We start from the raw sequence: 22043 nt of genomic DNA, 5'->3' as shown, positions 1-22043 counted from the left end.
AGAGGCAAAATTAGCAAGGTTGACATCAGAACAGGATGTGACCAAGGTTGCTGGCGGAGGAACGTATTTTAGCAAACGTCAACGGCAGCAACTAGAGGACGTGTTTCGGCTCGCCCACTGTTCACCCACCAACCCGCATCGGACGAGCGTGGAGGGTTATTTGTCCAAACCCCTTTCAAACTTTCACATGAATCACAACAAACAAATTAGGCCCCAAGTACCCGGTAGTTCTGGGGGGAGAGATGCTAATGACAGTAGGCCGACTCCTCCTGGAACTAGGGGCAAGATGAATCTCCGGGTGGGTGGATTTAACTGTCAAACGACCCAAGCGTTTCATATTACGGACACCGATACATTGAATATACTGACCTACAATGCTCGCACCTTACGTACCGAGGAGCGGTTAGTAGAGTTAGAAAACGCTTTGGAAAATGTCAAGTGGGATGTTATTGGTCTCTCAGAAGTAAGACGGGAAGGAGAAAACACTTTTGAAAGAGACCAATCAATATTTTATCATTTTGGAGTAAGTGGAGGCAAACATGGTGTAGGATTTTTAGTTCACAACCGATGGAAGCATAATATCTTAGAATTTGTTGCGCTCTCAGAACGAATAGCTATATTACGACTGCAAATAAATGTTAAACAAATTCTTACAATTATACAAGTTTACGCTCCAACATCCTCTTATTCAGATGCAGAGGTAGAAGATTTTTACGATCAACTCGATAAAGCTTACGACCAACATAAGGGAACTTGGAATCTCATCTTGGGTGATTTCAATGCAAAAATTGGATCTAAGCAAGACAACGATGATGGAAAAACCCTCGGACCTCATGGTTCTGGTTCCAGAAACGACCGAGGAAAACGACTATTACAATTTGCCTTTGGACAAACCCTTAGTATTAGCAACAGTTTCTTCTACAAAAAATCACACCGAAGGTGGACATGGATGTCTCCAGACGGTATTACCAAAAATGAGATCGATTTTTGTCTCTCCTCTAATCAAAATATTATAAAAAATATTGAAGTGCTAAACAATTTTAAATTCAACTCAGATCACAGAATATTACGCGCTACAATAAAATTTAACTCTAAACTCCACAGAATGCGTTTAATTAAAAACTCAATACGACGAATAGACAAGATTTCACTTTTGGCTAATAAAGATAAATTTTGTTTGGAATTAAAAAACAGTTTTAGCTCCCTAGATACTACACTATGCGAAGAAGTAAACCTACAATACAATAACATCATCAATAACTTAAAAATAGCTAGCCAAAAAGTTAAATCTGTTAAGAAAAAAGAAAGATAACTTTCTCATGAAACCAAAATTTTGATAGATGAGAGACAACAGTTGACTCGAAATACACCTGAGTACGCTTCAAAAGACAAAATAGTCAAAAGGTGTATACGAAAAGACATAAGAAACTCTAATACGAAAATAGTACAAACAGCTCTTGAAAAAAAACACTTCCCTTAGGGCCGCCATTCAAGGTATACAGAATAACAAAACTTCTATCAACGCGTTAAAAGATCATAAAGGTTTAAAACAGACAAATAGGTCAAAGATTCTGCATATCAGTACCGAATTTTATAAATCTCTTTATTCCGACTTCAACCATAAATTAATCCCCGTAGATACTATAATAAATCACGATACAAGCTCGATGGACATTGAACCTATTTCAAACTGTGAAGTCCATCGTGCACTCTGTAGTATGAAATATGGTAGGGCCCCCGGAGAAGATGGAATTACTACAGAAGCACTAAGATTAGGTGAGACTGTATTACTTCCACATATAACAAAATTGTTTAATATTATTTTACATTCTGGTAATTTACCTGAACAATTTTGTCACTCAAATATCATTTTACTGCACAAAAAAGGTGACAAAACAGATGTAGGTAATTATCGTCCTATCAGCCTGATATCACATTTATATAAGACATTTATTAAAATAATAGAATATCGAATATCGGGACAGTTAGATAAAAACCAACCTGCTGAACAGGCTGGCTTCCGACGCGGCTTGTCTACCACTGATCATCTCCATACAATAAATCAATTAATTGAAAAACATTTAGAGTTCGACCTTCCACTTTATTTAGCATTCATAGATTACTCAAAGGCATTCGACAGTTTAAAACACTCCAAAATTTTTGAAGCTTTAAATAGCCAAGACATCCCATCCCAATACATTAAAATATTACAGCAAATATATCACAAAAGCACAGCATCCATCAAAATACATTCAACAGGGCCGACTTTCCACATTCAAAAAGGTGTCAAGCAAGGAGATCCACTCTCTCCCAAACTTTTTACTGCAGTTTTAGAGGAGGTGTTCAGGAAATTGGCAGTAAAATGGATGGGAAAGGGTATCGTCATCGGGGAAAAAAGGCTTTCTAACCTTCGGTTTGCAGACGATATAGTCCTTTTTGCTTCGTCAGCGTCCGAGTTGGGGGCTATGATTGCTGAGCTCAACGAGGTAAGCGTCGGGGTCGGACTTGAGATGAATATGTCAAAGACCAAGCTCATGACAAACAGCACAAAGCGTAGGCTAGAAGTAAAGGGTGCGGAGATTGAATATGTCCATGAATACATATACTTAGGCCAAATAGTCTCTTTTCAGGCGAGACAGGATAAAGAAGTTTCGAGACGCACCGAAAACGCCTGGAAGGGTTATTGGGCCATAAAAGATTTAATGAAGGGAAACCTTTCATTAAATCTAAAACGTAGACTCATGGATATGTGCATTCTTCCCATCCTCACATATGGTGCTCAAACTTGGTCTTTGACGGATCATCAAAAGTCCGCACTGAGAGTTTGCCAGCGAGCAATGGAGCGCAGCATCCTTGGAGTAAAGCTGACAGACCATGTTAAAAACAGCATACTGCGCTCCAAGACGCAGATAACGGATGTGGGAGACAAAGCTGCCAGACTAAAATGGAACTGGGCAGGACATGTTATGCGCATGTCCGATGAACTATGGGCAAAGACCACAACACAGTGGATGCCACAAAATTTTAAAAGACGTCGAGGCAGACCGAGGCGTCGCTGGCGAGACGAACTCGATGCCTACAGGTCGGCCTGGCCTCAAATTTCTATAAACAGAGACAGGTGGAAGAAAGAAGGGGAGGCCTTTGCCCAACATTGGGACAGTTCAGGCTAATAATAATAATAATAGATTCATTTCAAATTAATGTTCATTTTGTAAAGTTTGCAAGTTTAATTTCTAATGAAAACACCTACTTCTAGCTAGATACCTACCGAAATAATAGTTGTAACTAACACTTACAGTAACATTGCATAAAGCCCCTATAGTGACAAAGAAAATTGATTATTCTACCCATTTTGACCTCGCTTACACCTAAGTAGGTACCTGTTTCTACCTCCCGCCTTACTCGATGGATAATCATAATTTATCAAAGTGTTTTACTTGTAATAGATAGCTATGCTATACCAACTCACTGTACCCATATGTTGTTCTACTTCTACTTTATTAAAAATCCCGGCCAAGTGCAAGTCAGATTCGCGCACCGAGGGTTCCGTATTCGGGTATTTTTTCCGATATTTTGCACGATAATCAAAAACTAATGCGCATAAAAATAAATAAAAATCTGTTTCAGAATATACAGGTAAAACCTTTTCATATGACACCCCACTTGGTATAGTATCTTACTTTGAAATTTGAAAATACTTTACTTAATTTACTTTAATTTATTCAATTTACTTTAATTTGTTCACGACGTTATTTAATTTTTTTTTGTATTGTAACCAAAAATTCACGGTTTTCGGATTTTTTTCCTTTACTTGTTGATAAGACCTACTTACCTGCCAAATTTTAATTTACTTCACGTTAACTTGCTATCGGAAGAAATCAAACCGACTGAGGGTTTTCATCAATCAATCATATTAACATACGACAGCAACTATAGCTAACTATGCTGATTCTTCTCGGTAGGAACGGCATTCCGAACCAGTGGTAAATTATTTGACGATTCAAAAACTTGTAAAAGTTGACTTGAATAAAAATCTATTCTACTCTATTCTATAGAATCTTGAATCTTGAACCGAAAATGCTCTTTTGAAAAACAAAATAGTTTAAGATAGAATTGCTCCTCTTTATTAGGACTAGACTACAAAATAACTCCACACTGACACAACATTAGTATCTAAGTACATTGAACCCGTGTGAAGCCGGGGCGAGTCGCTAGTTATACCTATGTGTTTAACAAACAAAACAGGATATTTAGGAAATAAAGCGATTAATTTATATTTATGTAACTTGAGTCCAACTTAATCATCAATTAGTAACTGTTTATTTTCCTGTAATTACGAATGTTACTTACATTATAGTATTAATGTGGGCTTCATTATAATAATGTAATATAAGTATTTTACGACATCCTTGGCATATTGGTGAGCGCGTGTTCTTATGCTCGGGCCACATTAAGGTTAACAACGCCATAATTATCGCGATAGTCACCACGTTAAACTGAGTGGCCACACTTGAACGGTTCAGGCAATGTGAACGAATTATCGCGTTGATCGTGGCCACACTTATGGTTAACGGGAAATTCGGTTAAAAACGCGTAATGGCCGTTAATGTAGCCGTGGCATTATAAGTGGGTGGTCCCTGGAGATGCGGAACTCTAAAAAACGAAAAGACTCTACTATTAGGTATTTTTCTTCAATATTATTCATCGTCAGTAAACAACATCAGGTGTTCCGACCCACCTGCTCGTTTATTCCCTATTCATAATATTTAAAAAAAAACTGGCCAATGCGAGCCAGACTCGCGCACTGAGGGTTCCGTACTCGGGTATTTTTCCAACATTTTTCACGATAAATCAAAAATTATTATACTTAAGCACACGAAGGGTTCCGCACCGTCTTACAAGATATAACACTTTTATGTGCAACACTGTAAGTTTAAATGACGGACAGCGCTATCTAGATGTGTTTTAAGTAGGTATTTGTTCGTGAAACATTTTTTTGTGATGTAACCACAAATTTACGGTTTTCTACCTGCCTCATGATTCTAGGTCCACGGGAAGTACCTACCCTATATGGGTTTGATTCCCTTTTCTTGACAGACAGACAGACAGACAGCGAAATGATCCTATAAGGGTTCCTTTTTTCCTTTTGAGGTACGGAGCCCTAAAATTGGCGGGCAAGTGGGTATGATGGAAAGGTCTTTTAGAATGATAACGCGGTTCCATTAACCGTTTTCCGTCATTAGGCACGGCTCGCGAAATGCCGTTTTGGCTTTGTTTGAACTGAAGTACCTAGCTACCTACTTCACCAAAATTAATTTTTTTTTTATTAAATTTACTTATTTTACTAAACCTCACTCCAGTTAATAATAAATCGATTAAAATAAAGATCAAACCCATCTATCGTGCGATGATGTTTGTTCTATAATTGGAAATAGCTCTACTTATATTGGGTTAAAATAACTTTGGATAGACGAATCTATCCAAACAGTAAATCTCTCACTAAATATTGCAGCGTAAGCTTAACAGGGCTCTCTCCGTCACTCGTTTTTTACAATCGTAGTTCCAATTTCATTTGAATGTTAAGCAACCAAAGTCCATGAAATTTTGCAGACATATTCTAGAAACTAATATTAACTTAACCGCCCCGGTTCGCTCGATTGGATTTTTTTTAAATCGATGAGGGAGTCCGATTTCTAAATTTCACGATGGCAATGAGCACGTACTTCATCCTGAAATCCCAAATTACATACTAATTTTCATAGATATAACTCGAAAAATTACGAACTTTCATACAAACTTTCATCCCTATTTAACCCCCTTGACGGTAGTAGGTATGTCTGAAAACACGTATTTTTTTAAAAACCAAAAGCCCACATACCAATTTTCATAGTTAAAGAACAGACAGACAGACAACAAAGTGATCCTGTAAGGGTTCCGTTTTTCCTTTTGAGGTACGGAACCTTAAAAAAAATTCAGAAGAAAAATAAAACCGACTTCAAAAACCACAAGCACTAAAAAGTAATAAATAATTTTTGTTTAGTTACACGTGTAATGTACCTAGGTATGAAGTCGAGCGAGCATAATAAAACAAAATTAGAAATCCAAATGTGAAGCTCGCCCGACTTCATACCTAGGTACATTACACGTGTAACTAAACAAAAATTATTTATTACTTTTTAGTGCTTGTGGTTTTTGAAGTCGGTTTTATTTTTCTTTTGAATTTTTTTTTATTTCACAATTTTTAGTGGCCCCACTGTACTATAATATGCTAAGCCCAGTTAAAACTCTACTGTTTACTAAGCTATTACACTGATCGCGAGCAATTTGCTCTTATCCATTGAGGAGTTCTGTTCTCCATCTCCGAAGATATTCATCAGATCTTCACCAAATTTATATGGAACCACTTGCACAGTTGCATACCCTTTCAAACAAAAAAAAAATCCAAATCGGTTCAGGGGTTTTTGAGTAATCGGTGTACATACATCGAATAGAGAACCTCCTCCTTTTTTGAAGTCGGTTAAAAATAACGGACTTTCATACAGACTTAAAACTTAGCTTTAAGTTTTCCTTTCAATTAATAAAATAAATACAGAACCTTTGAAAACATTATGGAGAACTCTCAGGCATGCAAGTTTCTTCATGATATTACAACAGTCTTCTAAATGTATGAAAGGAAAAAGTGACTGACTGACTAATCGATGCATAGCTCAAACTACTGGACGGATCGGGCTGAAAGGCATAGGCACAGCTGATAGCTAAATTATTTTTGAAAATTAAACCCATAAGGGCGTAAAATAAGGGTTTGAAATTTGCGTAGACCACGCAAACCAAGTCGCGGGCATAGAAACTAGTATTGGAATACAATTCATAAATAATTCAATATGTAAGAATGTCTTTGAAAATTTATGTAGGTAATGCGTAGCCCTAACACCGCTATGCCATTTGGAAAATTAGTTTTGTACATCCAATTTTGTCGTAAACTGAGTAAGTGTATTGAAATTTGAAATGAGGTACATTTTAGATTGCTTTTACTTTTGAAAGTTTTGAAAGCATGTAGTTACTACTCGAGGAATAATTTATTTTATTTACTTCGTCAGAATTTAGTTCAAAGTTCCCGAGTTTTTTTGCTTTCTTAGACAATAAGAAGTTATAGTTTTAGTTTTATTCGACTTCAAAAAATTTGATTTGGCGTCGACTTCAAAAACTACCTACGATAATATCAGTTTTTTGATTTTTTTGTTTATTGGTTTAAGTAAATTGGTTCGAAATTTTGTATGCTTTTGCCTGCAAGTTTAATTCCTTTTATTTATTAAAATTTTAAGCAATTAGTTCGAGTTCCATAAAAGTTCAGGTTTTTATTTTACGTAAAAATAACTAATTACGAATGATGAACATTTTTTTATATATAAATTATAATCATTCGTATAATCATTCTTCAGTAAAAATAATTTAAATGAAACGAGATAAAATCTTTCTTAGCAACATTTTAATTTTTTTGTAGAGCTAACATTTCAACATTATTTCTAGATTAGACAAAAAAATTACTCACAGATAAAAAGTAATAATTCATATTAGCTTAGGTATAGAATTGCCAATTAAGACATAAGAAACGCTCAACCGCCTGGCGGTATGACTCTGCCTTACAGTAGTAACTAGCCACGGCCGTAGCCTTCCACCAGATTAGACCAGAGACCAGAGCCAATTTAGGAATTATAAATTTCCAAATTGGCCCTACCAAATCGAACCTACCTACCACCTCTTACTTATACAAGTGTAAATTAAAAATTTATAACACCTCCGACAAGTGAAGGTTAGAGTAACTAGAAAAGAGCTGATAACTTTCAGACGGCTGAACCGATTTTCTTGGATTATAGCTAAGAACACTCTCGATCAAGCCACCTTTCAAATAAAAAAAAACTAAATTAAAACTGGTTCATTAGTTTAGGAGCTAGGATGCCACAGACAGATACACTGATTACACACGTCAAACTTATAACACCCCTCTTTTTGGGTCGGGGGTTAAAAACCATAGCGCTTATTATATGCCAGTGAGGCTGTCAAAGAAATTTTCTGAACTGTGGCCATTTCAATCTATTTTTTTAGGCATTTTCCTCACCCTTATTCAGTAAATATTTATTTTGAATCTTTATCCCACAGGGACTGGGGATTTCTATTAGGGGTCTAATCCCGATTGCCACATGTAATATTCATAGAAAACATACCGTTCACATGAGGGACTTTTTTCATCCCTTTCAAATAAGAAACTAGGCTCAATAGCTCAACTGAGGCTGCGGCCACAAAGACAGCGGAAGGCGGGGCGAAAGCGGCGGCGGAAGCGGGGCGATTAAGCATTCATTAATGGTCTTCTTATAACACATAATTTAACTTACCTAATATTTTTCAATATCTATATGTGCAAAGTCAAAATCATTTATTCAAAGTAGGTACAATTATTGTACTCCTTTTGATGGTCGAAATTGTTAAATTTGTACGATATAGTGGTGATAATTAATTACGTAGGTAACTTAAAACTAAAGCTACGAGGGTTCCAAACGCGCCCAAGTCTGAGAAGAGCCCACAACAAACTCAGCCGGGTATTCTTTTTTTATTATCAATACTTTTTTTATTAACACCATTATAATACTATTTGCAAATGTTTATGTAAGGAAATATTATTCTGCTTTGCGCTCAACCTCTTTTATTCTTAGCGTTTACTAGCTTCATACTAGGGATGGTACGGAGCTTCGGTTCCGGTTCCGTTAAGTCGGAACTTCCGATTACTATTATACTTTCGGTTCCGACTCCGGCTCCGACATTTTTTAATCGGAGGTGTGAATCGGAGGTCGAAGCATAGATAGCGGGCGAGTGCGGCAGCGTGTGCCGACCGACTGTTATGATTCGACAGGTTCATATTATTTATGTTATTCGTCAAATATAATACGCTACTTTTAGAGTCAATTAATACGATTTAATTTTTTTAAAGCTTTTGTTCGTTAGTATAATTTAATTACTAATTGATTAGTACATGCTACTTCGGGTTTAAATTCATTCTATTTAAACTTGTTGTTTATATGCCAATTTTGTTCATTTTTTATGTTTTATCATAAAACATAAAACTTTTATGTTACAACTGAAACTTAAAATAAAAAAAAATACTACATAATGTTTTATTTGTCCTTAAATAATAATTCTCTCTCATGTCACCCTGCTTCCGATTCCGATTCCGACTGCGGTTCCGATTCCGAGAAAGCAAATTTAAAAACTCCGATTCCGGCTTCGGTTCCGATAAAACTGCTTCCGTTACATCCCTACTTCATACGCTTGGGTTGCCTTTAAAAGATCACTTTAATGATAAGGCCGTTTTAACACCATAGCACAATTATTTTCTTTCAAATTATTTTTTCCATAATAATCTTCCTGTATTTTGTTGCAATAAAGGTTTATACTACTACTACTATTATTATATACCTAACTTACCCGCGTTCCTTCGACAGCACAGCCCACGCGTGATTCTTATCTCATTAGCGAGAGAGAGTGCGAGAGAATCGATAAGAGTTTACGCGATAGAAAGAGAGGCATGTATCAAAGTTTAGGCCGCAGTGCTGTGCGAGCTGAATTGCACTTAATTACGTCATAACAAAAGTCGTTATTTATTTAAACGTTTTTGCGGAGTGAACCTTCTGTACCTGAAAGGCAGTAATCTAATCTCATCTAATTACCACGTACCTACAGCCAACTCAAAGGTTAACCCTCCAAAAAAGGGTTCGGGTTGAATGTTATTACGAGTTATTATACCTTTCACCTCATTCTCTCCATCGCAATAACATTTTACGTAGCACTTACCTCGTACATGTGTTTTTCCAAAATATCAGCTTCATCAAACTGTTTTCATATATTATTAGGTAGGTTTCCGTGTGGTATTTGATTTTTCAAAATATAAGCTATTTATACAAGTTTTATGTAGCTGTGCCTATAAGTTTTCCATATTGCTTGAAGTTTACCAATGTGATTTTCTGTATTAATTTTTTTTTGGTGTACAGTAAAAAAAAATATATCCATTCATTCATCAGTGTGGTGGATTATGGCTGAACCATTCTAATTCTGAGAGGATATTATGTACTTACCCATGCTCAACTTAGTAAGCCAGCAAAGAATTATTATAGATGATGTTCGGTATTAAAAGAAATATCTCATTGTAAATGTTAATAACCCCCGACCCAAAAAGAGGAGTGTTATAAGTTTGACGTGTGTATCTGTGTATCTGTCTGTAGCATCGTAGCTCCTAAACTAATGAAGCGATTTTAATTTAGTTTTTTTTTTTTGTTTGGAAGGTGGCTTGATCGAGAGTGTTCTTAGCTATTAATCCAAGAAAATCGGTTCAGCCGTTTGAAAGTTATGAGCTCTTTTCTAGTTACTGTAACCTTCACTTGTCGGGGGTGCAGGGTTATAAATTTTTAATTTACACTTGTATTCTACAGTACTTATTAATTGTTAAAATCCAAAGCCGAAAATCGCGATTAGCCTAGACTAGACAATTCCCAGGAATGCCGAGAGTGCTTAGTCTTAAGCCAAAACTTCGGCTTCTGCCTGGAGAGTTTTCGGTCACACCGTGGAATACCTAAATTCTTAGCCCGATGCCGAAATTCTATTTTACCAATTCAGCTTTAGAGAGAATCTTGAATTATTATCTATTTGAATGTTGTTTAGATATAGGTAGAATAAAACACTGTTTGTATTCTTATGTTTTATATTTATAGTATATTTTATTTGTATAGTATAGAGTCTATTCTATTCTTTTCCTATCATGTTTATAATGATAAAATGATAATAGCCCAAAACAAAGTCAGATCACTCTCCTCTTTCTGTGTTATACTTTTCATAACTTAGGGTCTTGACTCCTTTCTTTAAATCACATAATACTTAGTTGGAATTTGCTGTGATCTTTTTGCATACTATGACAAATAAGAATAGGTATCAAATGAGAAGAAATGCATCGCCATCGAAGGTAATTAAATAAAACTCTCTCTTCTAACTCTAGAGAAAAAAAGGAGCCCTTATAGGATCACTTTATTGTCTGTCGGTCGGTCTGTCTGTCAGGTCCCGTCAATGGAATCAATACTTATAGGGTAGGTAACCCTTTGACCTAAAATCATGTGAAAGAAAAATCTGAAAACCATAAATTTGTGGTTACATCACAAAAATAAATTAAAAAGCGTTATTCCTTGTGCAATGGCACGGAACCCTTCGTGTGCAAGTCCGATCACACTTGGCTGGTTTTTTATCATTCACTATAGGCACACTGTACTTACAGTAATCGGCAGTTAACTTCAACGAGATTACAGTAATAACAACAAAATTAATGCCAAATAAAACAACACAATTGACTATAACGACTCATAGGCTGCCTTTATCCCCATTTTCTTATCGCCTCATAAAAAGTCATGCTCCTACTTCTTTAGCCTAAACGTATACTCTCCTAAAAATCTATTCTACATTTATATATTATAAAACTAGAGGATGCCCGCGGCTTTGTCCGCGTGGATTTAGGTTTTTAACGATCACGTGGGAACTGTTTGATTTTCCGGGATAAAAGTTCCCTATGTCAATTACAGGGACGCAAGATATCTCGATACCAAATTTCATACAAATCGCTTAAGCGGATGGGTTTTTGGCAATCCCGTGGGAACTCTTTGATTTTCCGGGATAAAAAGTAGCCTATATCCGTCCCCGGGATATAAATAAGCTAACCGTGTACCAAATTACGTCAGAATCGGTTAAACTGTTGGGCTGTGAAAAGGTAGCAGACAGACAGACACACTTTCGCATTTATAATATTAGTATGGATATGGATTGTAGATTATAATGATTTTATTTACCAATCATTGGTTTTTGTTACAGGATGAGAGAATACGTAGAGGAAAATGAAAAAAATGATCCTCTCATACACGCGCCTGACAAGAAAAACAACCCTTGGGCCGAGAAAGGGAAATGCATCATCATGTAATCATAATCTAAGTAAAATAAAGAAATATCACCAAAAATTCTAAAAGACATTATATCGTTTTGGCACGACGAAATCGTTATTGGTCTGGTCCAATCCACTGACGCTATTGCTGATTAAAGTTACATCGGAAAGAGGTTTTCGAACGAAATTGAACATTCGCAACTGCCAGACAATATAAAGAAAAATAGTAAAATAGAAACAATTCGGGACGATGTACACTAGCCTCGCCAAACCATCAGTTCGATTCGTTTTACCAGAGTTTCCATTAAAACGGTTTTCGTTCCCCAAAATAATCTAGTCCTCGTAATAAAGATAATGTAAGGAATGTACATTTTGACTGTGCGCGTCGCAAGTATGTACTTATGAGTGTTTTGTTAAAAGAATTAAAAATGGTTGTAAATACGTTAAATTTTGTATTTCTAGTAAAGTAACGTTCGGTCGAGTCTATCGGTAGAGGATAATATGAAAGAGTTAATGTGGGAGGAGTAAAAAATGTAAATTTAAACTTAAACATGTCAAAGTATGTTCTTACCGACGTATTTTACTTTGGAGTCGAGAGGTGTTTTAATTTGATGAGGGAACGCCTTGAAAATGGCTGGAATATAATTATATAATCGAGGAATCCGAGCACTTCCACGCAAAGCAAAGCAACTTCCTCTTAGAAATTTGCGTGGATCTGCTTTGGATTCTAAGTTAAACAGACGAAGCACGCAGAACTTTGTTCTTCAGCTTCGAACACTTCTGTTACATAAACCGTAAGTTTTTCTCATTCTTTGACCGTGAGCGGAAACTTTGCCATCGCCGATAGTTATAAATTACCGTTGAATGTGAAGATTCATTGAGCTCGTGAATCTTTAGATTTAAACGATCTAATATAAAATAACGATAGTTTAAATAAAATATAGGGTATAATCGCACATCACAACTTAACATCTATTTGCTGGATCACAGAAATAAGAATAACTATCAGGAATTTAAATTAGGTATTGGCAATAAAGAAATCTTAGGCGAAGTGTTAAAATGACGAAATGTTAAATGTAGCGCAGTGAAAAATTAATGTTAAGGTAACTTTCATGAATAAAATGCGACATAATCTCGTTCGAAACAAAAATAAGGATAAGTTGATTTAGGATACTTTTTTATGAACACAGGTACATTCCGCAGTGCCATTATCTTGTAATGCTTCTATAAAATAAATCTTAGCGTCTTATCTTCTACGCTCCTCATAAGCTTGTTACGTACGACTAATTATATTTATTTGTTAGGCCCTATATACTCGTATTGTCCTTTTCAACATTATCTTTCCATGTTATGATTTGTTTCAGTTCATGTTCCCCTGCCCCATTATTTAAAATTAGATAAATAAATCTATTGACTACAACTATAAATCTAGCACTTGATTAGCTTAGTAATAATTCAAAATTTAAATTGAAGTAAACTTTACCTATGTCACGAGAGTAACTATCACTAAAGCGAACTATCGTAGTTTCCAAAATAAACTTCTTCTAAATTATATCTAAGATTAACGGTTTTGAATTGCTAAAATTCTTCTTGATTATAATCTGCATCGCTCAAGTTTCGGGGGTGCGGTATTTAATTAGGAAGTCTGATAGCTTCATAATCTCGCGTAGTGCTATTGATCTAACATTCCATTAAAATGGAATTACCTTTAATCCTAATTTTGAATAAATAGAAAATTTAAACTTACGCACTGTAGGTAATTATAGATTAAATTAAAATCTAACCTAAAATTATAAACTTAAAATAAAAAAACCTTCCTCCTTACCATATCTAGACACGAACTATGGAGAATCATTCTGGCTGTGAGTACTTCCCATTTGTTTAGATGCTTATATCATTGTCGTTTGTCCGAATAAATGCTAATACCGACAATAAATTGTTATCGCGGACTAACCTCTTAGATATTTCATCTTTGCAACTCTATATCCCCCATGAATAGATCATGTCAATTTCTAATAACTGATTTGTTCCTACATCCATCACTTCACCTACTTTCAAACTAGCGTCATCTTTCTCATCCACTTCTTCCTCATTAATAAGTTCCATTTATTAGTTCATTACTACTGTCCTCTCTTAGTCAAGAATAGTTTTAAACATAGAAACTTAGAGAGTAATTTGTAGTCTTAGTAATAAATTAAAAGCAAAAAAATCAAAGTTGTTTGTTAACTTACACGATAAAAGTTGCAATTCAGAGAATTAGCCGTAGTTATATAAAAAAATATATAAAAATGTAACGCGTTGATTTAAAAATATTCTAGTAAATAAATTAAGGGATCTCAGTTGAGAGTTTGAGCGCGATGGCAAAGTTTCGTTTGTTCACAAGTTCTTATTCAATTACTGAAATGTATACATTTTCAAGGTGGTCCTCTTTTATATAATTTATATAATATTTATTGAGTGTTTTGTTTTAATCTATAATTGTTTATTTTATTCCTAAGTTTACCTATTTGTTGAACTTAAGTAATACCAAAGATTTTTTTCACTTTTTTCTCGGACAGTATGTCCTTTCTTATCAACATATGTACATTTGTATTAAATATTTCGTCATATTTATTTGTGCAATATATAAGTTGTAACGTGGCGCACTATTTAATATAAATGTTTTTATTTAAGCTAATAATAAACTTAATCGGTACTTTTTAACGGATTAATCCAAAAATTTAATAACTAGGTAAGGTGATATTGGAAATGATTTTTTTAGAATCAATAGGTTAAGGTATTATGTTATTATTAATATGTAATCAGTAATCACTGAAATAAATCAAAATCTGTAATTTCTGTGTTTCATTACTCCTGGACAATTTTTTATTATTTTTATTATGTGATACTTATTTGGTTTAGTTACAAGTTTGTACATTTTTTCGTTTTCTATAACGATCAGCGACTATGAAGTTTGGATCATGGTGGCTTTAGGAGTTTTTTTACATCTTTATAAGTTATAACAAGTGTAAATTAAAAATTTATAACACCCCCGACGATCCAAAGTATTTGAGTTTTCCAAAACATCATTTTCAAATAAATAATTATGTATTTAGGCAACGTCCATCTTGACAGCTTGACATTTGTCTATTGACATAATATTATGAACCTAACGGTTATCTAACCTTCTTTTCTACAAGGAAACTATAAAAGAGCTGATAACTCTTAAACGGCTGAACCAATTTTTTTTAGATTATAGCTAAGAACACTCTCGATCAAGCCACCTTTCAAACAAAAAAAACTAAATTAAAATCGGTTCATTCGTTTAGGCGCTACGATGCCACAGACAGATACACAGATACACAGATACACAGAAACACAGATACACAGACACACAGATACACACGTCAAACTTATAACACCCCTCTTTTTGGGTCGGGGGTTAAAAAATCTTACGTCAAAGTATGAATTCTAATTTTTTTATATTTTCTTCGGAATACTATTAGAAATGCACGTGACACGCATTGTCAGACATTAGTATCGTGGTAACCCCCTGCGTGTCTGGCTTTTAGCTAAGTTTTTAAACTTTTTACATTTTTAATACCTGTTATCTCCCAAAGGCACCATGATCCAAACATCATAGTCGCTGATCGTTCTTCCCTGTGTTGGGGACAATACGCAGAGAAACTTTCAGCTTTTATAAAATAACAAAGGTCTGTCCAATACCCTTAATCGGTTTCCACATCTGGATGTTTGAGCTAAGGAACACACGAATAAGTAGGTATTAAACTGCTCCAATGACGTAGGTAACCGTCAAGAAGATATTTATAAAATCTACCATACGTTGTTTGAAAGATATGAAAAGAGCGCCTGTATTATTTTTAGTTGCAGACAATAAATTTTTACATGACTGCCCGAAAAAAAGAGTGTAAGTTTATCTAATGTTTTCAGGGTTCATGTAAGTATTATAATAATATTATATGCAATGCAAATGCAAAATTATTTATATCACCATAACTTCTGTATCTTATATGACCTATCGGGCACGTATGACAAACCTATCATGAGGATTCTTACGTACTCCTGATCACAGAGTGACTCTGGCTATAATTTTTTGAAAAAATTCACTCGCGCCATTTTCAAGTGTGAAATATAAATAATATAATATATTTTTTAGCAAGGCAGTCATGTTTTATATTTTTATTTTCAGTTTTTTTTAAGTAATTATAAAAAATATTTAAGCACAGATACTTAGGTATAAGTGAAGCGATATAAAGCTACAGTCACATTAGGTGAGGTGGTGTTGTACAAGATATCTATATCCGAGAGTAAACGTCTATCGGTTGATAATGATGATCGGATATTAAAAAAAAAAATGAAAATAGCTGGGACTCACAACTCAATGTGCTCTCCGAGGTACTCGTACATAGAGAACGATAACATAAAGAAGGTCAGGCATCTGACTTTGAATCAGTAGGAAAATGTTACAATAAAGCCAGAGTGAACCAGAGTGAGGGATCTCTCGCTTTGATCCTGAATCGACGATATGTCAAAATGGCTATGGGTAACGTGAAATCAAAGAAAAATGGGCTATTCATAGGCTACGTGCAGTTACATAAATGTAAACCTGCCAGTGACGTCGGAACCTCGACGTTTAGTTACAAGGTAAGTAGGTGAGTACCTTATGGAAGGCGGAGGATCGTGTGTGGTGGCGCGCTCTTGGGAAGGCCTATGTCCATCTATGGACGCAAACATGCTGATTGGTTGAATGATTGATTGAAGTACTCGTATCTAACTGTCGTGATTTGCCTACCTAATTACTGTCAAACCATGCTCTCATGGAATGATGCCAAGAATACTGGCTGCATTTCCGCGCTGGACAGCTAAGCTGATTATTTGCGTAAAAAATGAGCCAGCCCTTCCGTCACCAGATGAGGCAATTAACTAACTTAGAATATTTTATGAATATCTATTAAAACTCCATGGCCTCAGGGTCTGCACGGCATAAATGAATATAATTTTACTGTACACCACAAAATTAATAAAGAAAAAAAACGGTCAGACGCGCGCACTGAGGGTTCCGTACACAAATTCGCGGTTTTCAGATTTATTGCTGTACTTGTGCTATAATACCTACCTACCTGCCTTTCATGGTCAACGGGAAGTACCCTATAGGTTTCTTGACAGACAGACAGACAGACAGACAACGAAGTGATCCTATAAGGGTTCCGTTTTTCCTTTTGAGGTACGGAACCCTAAAAACACATACACAGCAAAACGAAGATACAGTAAATATATCTTTGTCTTGCTTTGTAGTGTATTTTTTTAGAGAATTCTTTTTTGTGCCAAAAATCCTCACATAATTCAGTTTATTAACAATTTTTTAGTACTAAGACTCCATGGCCTCAGGGTCTCCTCGGCAAACGGAACGAAAATGTTATTCTTTTTTGTGTCACATAATTCAGTTTTTCAACAAAAATCCCCATTAGTTATGATAATTTAATAAAGCCATTACATTCCATTCATAATACATAGTGTGGTGTATACCCACCTAGATACAGTACGTAACTGCAGATACAATCTCTAGAACATTCTTTATGTTTATCCCGCTGCCCTATTTCTGTATTATTACAGTATATTACTATTTTCAGTGGCCTGTTAAAGCCGGTATATCATTTGGTGAATCCTTTAAGCCGATACACCACCGGCAAGAGCCGGTCTGAGCCGGTTTTAGCCGCTTTTAGCCGGTTTTAACCAGTTTTACCTCTCGCGTCAGCCTTGATTAGGTTTTATGATATCCATACACCACAGTTATACCTTAAACATAATATCTATATCCACAAAATTCCTATATCCATATCTATTATACATATAATAAAATTGTAGAAAAGTGGTGTCTGTACAATGGAAATATATTAAAAAAAAGTAGCAGGGGTTGTTATTATATCGATGCCGAACCCGGAACTGTAATTATTATTTTTTTGTCTGTTTGTCTGTTTATCTGTTTGTCTGTTTGTCTGTGTGTTTGTGCACGCTAATCTCAGAAACGGCTTATTCGATTTAGATACGGTTTTCACTAATATATTGTAGTAAGCTTCACTTAGCATTTAGTGTTTATTTCATGTCAATCGGTTCATAAATAAAAAAGTTATGTCAATTTAAAGAATCACGGCGCCTCGCGCCTGAGCGTCCGTGGCTATATAAAGCGCGAAAAGTCACTATTCCACGCGAACGAAGTCGCGGGCACAGCTAGTCCTAACTAATATTATACACGGTCCATACTAAAAGACGTGATAGACTTATTGGTTAAGACGTTGCCCCTAATCGGGGCGTCGAGGTTCGATTACAGGCAACAGTTGTGTGATTTGCTCTGACGGTGAAGGAAAACATCGTGAGGAAACGTGCATGCCTGAGAGCTCTCTATAATGTTCTCAAAGGTGTGAGAAGTCTGCCAATCCGCATTGGCCAGCGTGGTGGACTATGGCCTAACATTTCTCCGGGGAGGCTACTCGGGAGGCTACTCGTGCCTCTGGCCTCAATGAACTGGCAATGGGTTGATGATAATGATATTTTAAAATATGCAAAAGTGGGTCTGTCCGTCCGTTACCTTTTCAGAGCCCAACAGCTCAACAGATTTTGACAAAATTTGGTACAGCGATAGTTTGAACTCTTTGATTTTCCTTGATAAAGAACCACCTCCTTTTTGGAAGTCCGTTAAAAAGTGGCCTGATTCCCCGGGATGCAGGATCTCTGAATCGGTTAAACAGATGGGCCGTGAAAAGCTAGCAGACAGACAGAGAGACACTTTCGCATTTAGACTTAGTATGAAAATTTAAAAAGGCACCAACCAAGAAGAAAATTCTGTATTCACAATGAAAAACTTTCATAAACAAAAAATCCTTTTCCAGCTTTGTTCTTATCCCTGTCCTATTCCTTTGTTATTACACTTATATTACTATTTTTAGTGGTCCACAAAAGATAATAAATCACCCTGTGAATCCCTCTAAGCTATAGTCCTAGCTTCAGCCAGGTTTACCTGAATATTTCTATTCATATACGGTTTTATGATATCCAAAGAATTTTTTATTTTTGTGTGACTGAGATAAAGGACGTGCGCATTTTTTTCGAATTTGACTTTATTGAAAGACAAATGCTTGACTATGATCTTACCTGCCAGGGAAGGAACAAAGTCTAAGATGTGGAAAAATTACCGGAGTACCCTAATGGCCCTCAAAAACCATCAGTCATACAGGCATGGTGTCAAATCAAATGTTGTTCATGACCTTGAGTCCTTTGGTGAGCCTGTAGTTGTATAGCCTATAGTCCCTGGTTCAATTTTTTTAACAAGAATGAGGTTTTTTTTTTTTTTTTATTCACTATAGGTAAGCGCTTGACCACAATCACACCTGATGGAAAGTGATGATGTGGTCTAAGATGGGACGCGCTTACCTAGAAGGTGCCTATTCACTCTTGTTTTAAAGATACCCGGATTGTAATTGGTAACAATGGAATTTAAAAAATCTTAACTGCATATCACTTACCCTTGGTGAGCTCTCTGGCTAACTTATATACAACTTGTATAGAATTAGTACATACTTGCTTACAGTTGTTCTACTTGATTACAAATTGATATAAAAACAAGACGTATTCGAAAGGTTTTCAAAAAACCCGACTGCCACGGTTTACTCTGCATCTTTTTTATTTTATGTGCATAAAATCCACCATTTTGATTTTTTTGAGATTTATATGTAGGTACTTATATGACGTATCATTTATCACAAGTGTAAATTAAAAATTAATAACACCCCCGACAAGTGAAGGTTACAGTAACTAGAAAAGAGCTGATAACTTTCAAACGGCTGAACCGATTTTCTTGGATTAGGTATATGTAGCTAGGAACACTCTCGATCAACCACCTTTCAAAAAAAAATACTAAATTAAAATCGGTTTATTAGTTTAGGAGCTACAATGCCACCACGATGCCACAGACAGATACACAGACTCACACGTCAAACTTATAATACCCCTCTTTTTGGATCGGGGGTTAAAATCGGTTTTAACCATTGAGTAGCATGACTGGACACAGGAAAGGATATAGATACTGTTTAAACCATTGATGGTTTAAACACATACTCGTAACCCTTCTTTTGAGCTTCGTTGCAGTTTGGTAATCACACTAATATTATAAAGGCGAAAGTTTGTATGCGTGTCTGTGTGTGTGTGTGTGTGCGTGTGTGTGTGTGTGTGTGTGTGTGTGTATGTTTGTTACTCTTTCACGCAATTACTGAATGGATTTGGCTGAAATTTGGAATGGAGATAGATAATATCCTGGATTAGCACATAGGCTACTTTTTATCCCGGAAAATCAAAGAGTTCCTAGGGGATTTTAAAAAACCGAAATCCACGCGGGCGAAGCCGCGGGCATCAGCTAGTACATGATAATAACAATATGAGCAAAAACTTTTTTGAAAGAGACTAAAAATAATTTAAGGTTGAAACTTGAAACAGAACAAGAAAATCGAGTGCAGGCTGCGCATCTCAGATAAATAAGGCCTCCTACGCACTGGCGACCATAGACGCGGCCAGGCCGCCGCGGCTATGGTCGCCGGTGCGTAGGCAAGCGCGACATGTGGACGGCCGAAAAATTTGCAGTCGACTTCCAAGGATGTGTCAAGATGGACGTGCAGAAGATAATCACGCTAACTGTGCTTGTGTATTTACTACGAAAACGAAAACGGAAGATTTCACGTAAAAGACAGTTTTGGGTGCATCCATTACTTTGCGAGAGAAAGACTAAAGGATTATATTATACTTATTTTTTGGATTTAAAAATGTATGAGAAGAGATTCTTTAATTACATGAGAATGTCAACGAATACTTTTAACCTGTTACTGGATACAATAAAACCAAAAATTACTGGAACTGGTAACAACTATCGGAAATGCATTCCAGCAGAAGAAAAATTAGTAATAACAATAAGGTAAGCTTTTTCTTTTTTAAATACAGAATGTTTAAAAAATACGTGATATATTTTAAAGGATGTTTCGGAATGGAGTATTGTGTACAGGAAAAATAAAAATAATGTGATAGGGCCTTTTTTTTTACTTAAACTGCTAAACGGATTTTTTGTAAATTTGAATTATACAAGACTTGATTCTGAATCACCCTAAACCACCACTGTTGCGTTTTTCACAACAACCTGTATAATTCATTGACCAAGGTTTTGCCACTTTAAAAAATTTATGAACTATTGTTCAGTAGTATTCTACTTTACGACTTTGAAAAGGAGAGGAAAAGGGCTTGCTTATAACATGTTTTTAAATATTAAAAAACTGAAGTAGATAATCAAATTATTTGTATTTTCATAACTTAAAAAATGGCAATTGTGAACAATTAATCATTCAAATTGGGAAATAGGTCTATCATTTCTGAATTTTGAGAAATATCAGAATAATGAGTATGAGTATCGCTGTAATTTGAATCATCTGATATCCTGTTGGTAGTAGAATAACCTGAATAACTCGGTCGATGCGGGTCATATTCTTGGTCGTTAAGAGTATTGAAATTACTTGAATAGTTTATGCGCGCTGTTGTAGGTGTACAGTTCGGTTGGTATTTTTCTATAATTTCCATGATTTCCATTTTCGCTTTGGTCTTCATTGCAGCAGGGATTGTTTGAAATCTTTCGAGGAGGGATAAAAGAAACAATCTGTCACAATTTGAATCATTCTGTGTAGTCGCTATGGTCTTATGCAGAACTGAAATTAGAGGGTCTGTATCGGATTCTTCGTTTGGTATTTTTTTCTTCCTTTTTGTTCTAAGCGACTTTGATGCAGACTGTTGAGTCTCAAGATCAGAAGATCTTGCACTTTCATTTTCTTGACTTGCCTCTTCGAGACTATTTTCTGTTGCGTTTGTGTCCAGCACTGATTTCAAAAACAGTAATTGGTTGAAATAGGTGTATTGTGATTTACGTTTTGCAGCAGAACCACTTTTGACATCTTTAAGACGGCGCAGCTCTCTTGTGAAACAGTCTCTAAGGTTTTTCCATCTTTTTTGGAGAGTAATGCCTGTAAATCAATAAATAAATGTAGTACAT

The 22043-nt window shown here is 35.6% G+C and overlaps 3 protein-coding genes across 7 annotated transcripts in view; 2 read left to right on the top strand and 1 right to left on the bottom strand.

Annotated features, from left to right (window-relative positions):
• Window positions 1–14799, top strand: part of LOC123871630 (guanine nucleotide-binding protein subunit gamma-e) — a 31690-nt gene extending 16891 nt beyond the window's left edge. For all 5 annotated transcript variants that reach the window (XM_045915544.1, XM_045915547.1, XM_045915548.1 and 2 more), the window contains one exon: window positions 11899–14799. In XM_045915544.1, coding sequence (XP_045771500.1) covers window positions 11899–12004 — 106 coding nt within the window. In that variant the 3' untranslated portion in view covers window positions 12005–14799. The remainder of the gene's footprint in view (window positions 1–11898) is intronic.
• A 5695-nt stretch (window positions 14800–20494) lies between these two features.
• The window catches only part of LOC123871519 (protein ALP1-like), a 2834-nt gene continuing 1285 nt past the window's right edge, over window positions 20495–22043 (top strand). The window contains exon 1 of the mRNA XM_045915362.1: window positions 20495–20924. Within this exon, the coding sequence (XP_045771318.1) occupies window positions 20572–20924 (353 nt within the window). The 5' untranslated portion in view covers window positions 20495–20571. The remainder of the gene's footprint in view (window positions 20925–22043) is intronic.
• The window catches only part of LOC123871522, a 21264-nt gene continuing 20503 nt past the window's right edge, over window positions 21283–22043 (bottom strand). The window contains exon 3 of the mRNA XM_045915366.1: window positions 21283–22014. Coding sequence (XP_045771322.1) covers window positions 21338–22014 — 677 coding nt within the window. The 3' untranslated portion in view covers window positions 21283–21337. The remainder of the gene's footprint in view (window positions 22015–22043) is intronic.

Source organism: Maniola jurtina, chromosome 14, assembly GCF_905333055.1.
Source record: "Maniola jurtina chromosome 14, ilManJurt1.1, whole genome shotgun sequence".
Taxonomy (NCBI): Eukaryota; Metazoa; Arthropoda; class Insecta; order Lepidoptera; family Nymphalidae; genus Maniola; species Maniola jurtina.
The sequence above is the reverse complement of the archived record's forward strand: the minus strand, read 5'-3'. Positions and strand labels throughout refer to the sequence as shown.